Here is an 8,732-nt window from a genome sequence, read left to right on the forward strand (position 1 = left end):
GACGAAGGAATTGAGGCTGTTTCTTTGCATGTAAGTTTTCTAAATAAATCGCTTTCGTTGTTTAAAGCCGTGATGAATGGAGACACAGGGCCAGGTTGGTGGCTGGAACAGTACAATAGATGTAAGAAGGTTTTTTTTCTTTGCCATATAAATCATTCACATTGTTTAAGGTACATTGATCAATCTAATGGCTTGTAATAGGCTCCTAATTGCCACTAGGAAAGTACTGCAAGCTTGCATTTGAACGTGAAATGGTTCATGATCTGAGCTGAAATTCACCTTAAGCCTGAGCTCCAGTAATTACAGAACACAGAAGGAGCACAATGAGCGGTTGCCCATCTTTCCTCACCCTAATCCCAGGACAGGGGGAGGGGGAGGGGAGAGAGGAACAGACGACTGGGGGGGTCCAGCGTATTTTCCTCTTCCAAACCAGCAATTCATTAACGGGCGAAAGCTGCAGGAGATTTATTGGTCATTGTGGACCGAAGAGAACTTCGTAATGTCAATCATCCTGCCTATTACGCTCCCACATATCTCTATCTGCAGATAGACAGTCTGCTTAATTACAACCAACATTCTGAGTCATGCCTGGCTAAAAATGCGATATAAAAAGCCAGGACGGTATCAGAAGCGGGATAGTGGGAGGAATGTGGGGACAGGACTCTAGTGCTGTGAGAATGCCCTGGCGAGGCACCCGCCCCCCTGCCGCCGCTCCTCTGGCCCCGGCCCGTCCCGCCGGGGCTGGCGGAGAGACAGGAGACACCCCCGAGCGGGAGGACACGGGACACCCCCGGCCGGCGGCTGCTGCGGGAGCTGCCCGGCTGGGCGCTGAGGCCACTGCTCCTCCGCTTAAAGACAGACCTCGTTACCGAGTCATCGGAGCTTCTGTAATGGGCTTGTGTGAAAAGGTGGTTTTACGCTCCATAAACGCGGGTCCTTCCGTTTACTAATTAAACTCCTTCTATTTAGAAACACCTTCATTTTAAGAAAGCTTTACGAACGCTAGCACTGGCTGAAATTCAAACTGGCTGCCGTCTGAGCTCGTCAGGTCTAACCTATACATCGTAACAGCAACCTAACGCATGTGAACCAAGAGAGAAAATCCTCGCACAGTGTTCCTCAGACTTTCCTACCAAGGCAGAAAACAAATCTATGATGCTGTTGAATAATCTTCCAATAATTGTAGTAATTAAAATCATCATACAGTCTGCAGTCGCCTTCCTTCCTTTGACACTAGTCTTCCCTTGAATTGTTAACGTGTCTTCGGCTGAGATAAACAGAACAAGAGATGTTTAAAATACACGCTACAAATAAATTTAGAGGAAGAGAATTGGTTCCACCGACACGTTTTTGACTGTGCTCAGTAGACGAGAGCATTTCTAAAACTACCGTGCAGATTTTTTAAAGGTAGGGTAATATGGGTCGCCCTGTTACTCCTAAATAGTGTCACCTTGAAGACCGAGGAGAAGATGAAAGTCCAGCCTGATGCTCCTCCTCGGGGCTCTGTGTGCAGGGGGTGAGGGGCAGAGGGAGGGGCGGGGGGCGCGCATAATGGAACAAATACCATACGAAAGCTCAAGCAGAAATTGCTGGAGAGTGCCATAATTTTCATTTAATATCCATGATCTGTTCGATCCCAGTGCTCATTCCCTTTTTATTAACTATGAAAGTTTCCTTCTAATCAAAAGCTGCACTTCATCTTTGCCCACAAATGAAAAAGTCTACAGCAGAAAGAATTCAGTGCACTCAACAGGCACCAAGGTCTGTATTTTAACACCATCTCTATATATCCTTCCCCCCTTTAATATCTACTCTTGGGCAGAATAGTGGGGAAGCCTTTTCTTAACTGAAGTTATTAATTTATCACCAGGTCCCCCTCTGCGTTGCTCTGATAGTCAATGGTAGTTTCTAAATCACGTAAATGAAAAGTGTAATCGAGAGAGGGAGGGGGATTCGCACGGGAGTCCAGTTGCTAAAGAAAAAAAAAAATGTGGCAAGACGCAATGATTTGTCTCGACGATGAGCAGTTTGCCTGTTCCCTGCCCACGTCCTCTCTGTTTGGCAGAAAATAAGCCTGCTTCTCTTGAACTTGGAAGGCTTTGCCCCTTTCCCACCCATAACGTCCATGTGTAAAACTCTGTGCCCCTCCTAGGATTCGGGGGAAACTGTACAGCCACCTTGCATTTAACTGCTCTTATATCGATTTATTTGGAAAATATTTGGCAGCTCTTTCCCAGAGCTCTGTTTGAACAGAAGAGCCATTTCATCTGACGCTCTTGAATATGAACCCAGGAGCCTCCCAATCAGCTGTAATGAACGAATTGTTTCCCAGCTTTACCTCCTAAAGACAGCAACTTTAGTAGTTGCTGTGATCAAAAGACACGCGTAAAGGGAAGATGGGAAAAAATATTGTTCAAAGGAAGTGAACTGCTGCATTTAATTAGGCTATTCTTCTTTATTAGTATTCATATTGAGATTTTTTTTTAAGATTTATGTTGATTTAACCGTAATTTATTTATGATGTAAATATATTCCAAGATGAAAACGTCACGGATCAATTGTAAAGGACCCGGATACATAATTTTAAAAAATCAGTTTCAGTTTATATGAGGTTCTCACCCCACTTTCGCTTCTTAGTCAGATTTGTTTATGCAGAATCGACATTTAATAGTGCTAATTGCACTCCAGTTAAATTGCCCTGATTGCAGAAAGGGAAGCAATTTTCGTGCTCTCTGTCTGGGTTTGGAAGAAATTGTTTTATATTCACCTCTTTATAAAGAAGTGGAGATAAGGCACCGAGCCTTTGCACAAATTGCACTTATGGGCTGACTGGCAGCATTCAGGCGCTATAATAGAGCATTATTTGGCCGTTTTGAATAATGTAAAGCATTTGCTGAAAGCTATTCTCCTGAAAATTGCTTTAACTTTTAAAAGGGTGATGATTCACTCCAAACCAGGCCTTTGTTACATTGTCATTATCCCCCCAAATGTTTTAACAGTCAGCTCAACACTTTAGCATAACACATTGATCTTTGTTTAAAAACTCGATTTTTTTGGAGTATGAAAAAATCTGCCAGAAAATACTTGACCCCCTAAAGATTTGAGCAGCGTTCCCCCTTCCGCCGCCATCCGCTTAGCCTTTCCACCGGCTGCCTAGTTCCTGCGGATTTTAGTGACTTTTCCGCTTACAAAGGGGGCGAGGAGGCAGCTGCGAGGCGGACAGAGCCGGCCGGCTGCCTCAGAGCCATGGCAGCCCGGCTGGGCGGCGGGAACGGGCGGTGGATGGGTGGGTGGATGGATGGATGCCTTCACTCGCGGAGGTAGAGGCAACATTTTAAACGTCACGCTCTCGATCTGCCTTCCAGCCTGATTTTATCGATGACTCTCCTCAAGGAGAGGCGACAGACCCTCTCCCCGCGCCGCCCCGGGGCTGGCCAGAAGCGACTCGCTGCCACTTGACGGCCACCTCGGCAGGCTCCTGGGAAGGAGCGGGTCCCCCCGGAGGAGGGGAGGAAGGAGGGGAGGAAGAAGGGAAGGAGTCACCTGTTGGGCGGTTGCTCCCGGGTGCCCCTGTCGGACTCCTCACCTGGCCCGCGGGGGTTATGTCGCTCCCCCCGCCACCGCCTTTCAGTCGCATCCACCCGTCGAGCGCTACAGCCCCCCTGGGTAAAGACGCCGCTTCTGATCTGCTCCAGGCAGAGCTTCCCGGGAAAGGCTCTGCCATGAGCTTCCCGGACCCCTGCGCTGGCTGCGAAGCAATGTGGAAAGAATTAAGGGCAGAAGAGTTATTTCCTCCTACTGCCCCGATTCTGTTTAATACGCGGCAACAAAAAGGCGAGCGCCCTTTGAAAATAGTCTTAGACGTTTAAATAAAAGCTAATCTCCGGGGACATCCTTCCCTAGTGTGGCAGGCGCCCTGCAGATTGCATAACGCACTGTATAACAAAACACAACGCCCGCCTTATTTAAGCACGAAAAACAAACAAACAAAAAAAGAAAACAAGTAAAGAAAAGCGAAATCCTCTCAAATTCGCGGCTTCTCCATCTTGCTCCTTAGCGATGCCCATTTTGCATCCGCTTGGAGGTTTTACACTGGATGGTTGAGGCAGCACCGAGGAGAAGAAAATACTGACTCAAATGCAGAGCAAGCACCAGGCATTGCTCGAACGCACTCGTATTTCTGATTCAGAGCTGTACCCAGATGCACTGAGGACGGCAGAAGCAGAGGGAAAAGCTGCTATTCCCCGCCTTACAGAGGTGATCGCAACGATGCAAAGTTGCACACCTATTGATCTTCCGGGGAACATAGTGCAGGCAAGTTCTAGCCAATTACTTAAGAAGCCTCCAATAATTACAAATCAAAGTGACTAGTTTGCAAGACATTGAGGAGCTGAGGTATGGACTTACATTTCGCACATGCAGAGAGCAGGTAAAGTCTCTGTCGCTCACTGGGCGTGTGGAGTGTACACACAGTACAGAGGCCACAGGAAAGTGCTGGGGAGGCTTATTCCAGCAGCGCCCTAGCACTGCCAGGAGAGAGCAAGCCTTCTGCCATTTAGCAGCACTATTTCCACGGGGGGATATGAGGCTTGAAAAACGTGCCGCAGGCTGCGAATTTGACTTTCAAAGTATTTTGCCGGGGATTCCTCTGTTAAATAAAATCCTCTCTCTTAAGTGACAGGATGTCATATGCCCCTTGTCCCCCCTCCCGCTGCGGTACGAGAGCAAAGGGATGCCTGTCGGTTCCCTGCCTTTGGAAATGTTGGCGTTTTCTATAACAGTTCCTTTTGCAAATAAAGTAAGAAATACGTTGTGCCCGGAATCACCTCTAGTATTTAGGAAAGCAAAACAAAAAAGACAAAGTGTTTTCATAAAATGTCATTAGGTGCTCTTAGGTTATTTGTATCCAACAGGGACAGCTGCCCAGCGGCCTGTAAAGGAAGCAAAGGGCCTGTTGAATAAAAGCAATGCAGGTATGGCTTACTGGACGCGAGGATCGCAGGTGACCGAACAAGCAGCGAGGGATCAAACACCTCCTGCACAGTTCGCAGGCAGCGGCGGAGCGGCAGCAAGCGTGACACCAGCCCTCCGCCGAGGCTGACCCCCGCTTCCGACTCCTGCCCTCTGCGGCTCTCCGCTCCCTCCTCCCGCAGCCGGCCGGTGCCGGGGCAGTGTCACCGCGGCCACCGGGAGTCACAACCCGGCGGGCAGCCGGGGTTTGTGGTTAATTGCAGCGCGATCGCCGCAGTCCGGAGCGGGGAGTTTTCTCCCCGCGCTCTGACTGGCACGCGCCCCGAGCCCCGGTGCCGGCACCTCCGCGCAGCCTGATTGGCTGCCGGGCCGCTCCGGCCCGCTCCGCCCGCGCCCTCATTGGGCGAGCGCCGTCGCCAGCGGTACTTCAAAGCGGGCGCTGCCCGCACTTAGGCAGAGTTTAGCCCCGCCGAGCCGGAGTGTCCTTAGTGCCGCCGGGCAGCGCGGGGCGCACACCGAGCGCCGTCCCCCTCCGCCCCACCGCCCAGCACAGGGACGTGCTATGGCTACGTCTATCCTCGGGGTAAGTCGGCACCGCGCTTTTCCTCGTGGCTTTATGCGGCGGCTTCGCTGCCCTCTGGGAAAACTGTTGCTGCCGCCTCGTCGCGGCTGCCCTGGTACGAATCGCGGTGACCCGCGGGCGAGAGATAACCCCGACCCGCCTCGGCGGGCTGCACCGCGGGCTTCCCGTCGGGTCGTTCGCAGAGACGTTAGTCTGAAAACTCGCTTGGCCGCACAGAAGTCGGGCTGTTTGTGCTTTGTTTTGTTTTCGCTCTCTCTCTCTTTTTTTTTTTTTTTTTTTTTGACTGGAAGCGCTACCCTAAATTTCCAAATATTTTTTTGCCTCCCTCGGCTCTGCCAGTGGCGTCGGTCGGAAGGTTCCGCACCCCCTTTGCCCCTCTGCCATCTCGATTTTCCGCCGCTCCTGTACGGTGGTTCGAGGAGATGCCGCTTTTCGTTTCTACGGGATTTTCGGTTTAACGGTGGGAGGCTGGACCAGCCCGGCGCTGCGCGGGGCGTCCCGAACCACTCTCTCGGAACACGCGTGTAGCTCCCCGCCGGGATCTGCTTCCGATGTAAATCCGTCGGGCGCCGAGACGGGTTCCTGGTGGCAAACGAGTTGTGCCGAGCGGGGCAGGGCTGGAGCCTTCCTCCAAAATAAGAGAAAACTTTTCCGCAGTGCCGCTCGTCGCGCCGCGGTTCCACCCGCGCCGCTGCGTCCCCGCGGTAGCCTGTCGAGGCGTCTGGGTGAGGCTGACGGGCCGGCTTTGTCTCTTCCGCAGGAAGAACCGAGATTTGGAACGACTCCCCTGGCCATGCTGGCCGCCACCTGCAACAAGATCGGCAACACCAGCCCCCTGACCACCCTGCCCGAGTCCAGCGCCTTCGCCAAAGGAGGCTTCCACCCCTGGAAACGCTCCACCTCCAGCTGCAACCTGGGCTCCAGCCTCTCGGGCTTCACGGTGGCCACGAGCAGGGGCTCCAGCGGACTGGCCAGCGGCACGGGCACCGCCAACAGCGCCTTCTGCCTGGCCTCCACCTCGCCCACTTCGTCGGCCTTCAGTAGCGACTACGGCGGCCTCTTCTCCAACTCAGCGGCGGCGGCGGGCGTGTCCCCGCAGGAGCCCGGCGGGCAGTCGGCCTTCATCTCCAAAGTGCACACCTCAGCGGCCGAAAGCCTCTACCCGCGGGTGGGCATGGCGCACCCCTACGAATCCTGGTACAAGTCGGGCTTCCACTCCACGCTCTCGGCGGGCGAGGTGGCTAACGGGGCGGCCTCCTCCTGGTGGGACGTGCACACCAACCCGGGCTCCTGGCTGGAGGTGCAGAACCCGGCGGGGGGGCTGCAGAGCTCGCTGCACTCGGGCGCCCCCCAGGCCTCGCTGCACTCCCAGCTGGGCACCTACAACCCCGACTTCAGCTCCCTCACCCACTCCGCCTTCAGCTCCACCGGTTTGGGCTCCACGGCCGCCTCGCACCTGCTCTCCACCAGCCAGCACCTGCTCACACAGGAGGGCTTCAAGCCCGTGCTGCCCTCCTACACGGACTCCAGCGCAGCGGTGGCGGCGGCCAGCGCCATGATCTCGGGCGCCGCTGCCGCCGCCGCCGGGAGCGGCTCTGCCCGCTCCGCCCGCCGCTACTCGGGCCGCGCCACCTGCGACTGCCCCAACTGCCAGGAGGCCGAGCGGCTGGGGCCGGCGGGGGCCAGCTTGCGGCGCAAGGGGCTGCACAGCTGCCACATCCCCGGCTGCGGCAAGGTGTATGGCAAGACCTCGCACCTGAAGGCGCACCTGCGCTGGCACACGGGCGAGCGGCCCTTCGTCTGCAACTGGCTGTTCTGTGGCAAGCGCTTCACCCGCTCCGACGAGCTGCAGCGGCACCTGCGGACTCACACGGGCGAGAAGCGCTTCGCCTGCCCCGTCTGCAACAAGCGCTTCATGCGCAGCGACCACCTGAGCAAACATATCAAAACGCACAACGGGGGCGGCGGGGGCAAAAAGGGCAGCGACAGCGACACAGACGCCAGCAACCTGGAGACGCCGCGCTCCGAGTCCCCCGACCTCATCCTGCACGAGGGGGTGGGCGCCGCCGCCCGCGGACCGGGCAAGGAACCTACCGCGGGGCCCGGCGACTCCTAGGGGCAGCGTTCCCTGGCCCCCCGGCGCCGGCGAGTCCCCGGCAGCCGCCCGGACCTTGCTCCGCGCCGGCCGGAGGGACGTGAGTCGCCCCGCCGTGGACGGCACCCGGCGGCCCGGGCCGCAGCAGGCAGGCCGGCCGGCGGATGGCGGGGCCGGAGAGGCGCGGCCCCCGTCCCGCCCGCCCAGTAGGTACCGAATGACACTTTCTTCCGTTTCCTTTTTTCCTTCTGTTGGAAGGGAGGCATCCTAGGAGAGGCTTAAGGTGAGAAACGCAACTGCAAGTCCGAGACGGTTCCTCTGTATCTCATAAACATCTGTATAAATAGCGTTAAAAAAAAAAAAAAAAAAGAAAAAAAAAAAGAAAACCAGATCGTGTTCGCTTATTTTTCTTGTAAATGTTGATCTGATAGGGGGTTTGGGATTTTTTTTTTAATTGGTGAATTCCTGAAATTCAGGGAGGTTTTGGGGTATTGGTTAATTTTTTTAATTATTTTAAATTTCTGATGCACTTTGTGGAAGTCAGTATATATGTAAAAGATATTTAAAATGTTGAGTTAACATTTCACTCGAACACACGTAAGTTAAGGTCTCTTAAAGAAATTAAATGCGTTTATCTGTATGGAAAAAATCTTGACATATTTTCATTTTGGTATTATTAAAGGACTCTGAACAATATACTCACGGGTTGGTTCTTATTCGTGCCCGCTCTCTCCCCCCGCCCAGCCTTCGTAGGGGTCAGATTTTTAGTAGGAGCACTCGCACCGCTCCCTGTCTTCCTTACAGTGACTGGGATCAAAAATACAGCAGACAGTGAGAGCCGGGAGGGGAAGGACCAGCCCCCGGGCCAGGAGCGCTCAAGCGCTCCGGTCGCTCTTTTCAAGCCGCCTTAGTTTGGGTTTATTTTCTTTAAGACACATTTAAAGCGAGTTCGAGCCCCGCTACACCAGCCGGAACCATGCCGAGCCGTAAGCTCCTTTTGTGAAAGCGTCTCCAAAATCGAGTGAAACCGAACAGTGCTGAGGAACTATTTATTTAATTTAAAAAGCCTTCAGCGCCACAAGG

At 53.9% G+C, this 8,732-nt stretch overlaps 1 protein-coding gene across 1 annotated transcript; it reads left to right on the forward strand.

Annotated features, from left to right (window-relative positions):
- The first annotated feature begins 5,390 nt into the window (after positions 1-5,390).
- SP9 (Sp9 transcription factor) lies at positions 5,391-8,347 on the forward strand. Its single transcript, XM_065068834.1, has 2 exons — positions 5,391-5,554; positions 6,315-8,347. Exons 1-2 carry the CDS (start codon positions 5,534-5,536, stop codon positions 7,668-7,670), a joined length of 1,377 nt encoding a protein of 458 aa, XP_064924906.1. The 5' UTR covers positions 5,391-5,533; the 3' UTR covers positions 7,671-8,347.
- Positions 8,348-8,732: the final 385 nt, after the last annotated feature.

The sequence above is a fragment of the Columba livia genome, chromosome 7 (assembly GCF_036013475.1).
Source record: "Columba livia isolate bColLiv1 breed racing homer chromosome 7, bColLiv1.pat.W.v2, whole genome shotgun sequence".
Taxonomy (NCBI): domain Eukaryota; kingdom Metazoa; phylum Chordata; class Aves; order Columbiformes; family Columbidae; genus Columba; species Columba livia.

Excerpts from the sequence above, each read along its gene's own strand:
- SP9 (XM_065068834.1), top strand. The coding sequence starts at position 5,534 with ATGGCTACGTCTATCCTCGGG. Across the intron at positions 5,555-6,314 it reads TGGCTACGTCTATCCTCGGG|GAAGAACCGAGATTTGGAAC; the intron begins GTAAGTCGGCAC and ends TCTCTTCCGCAG.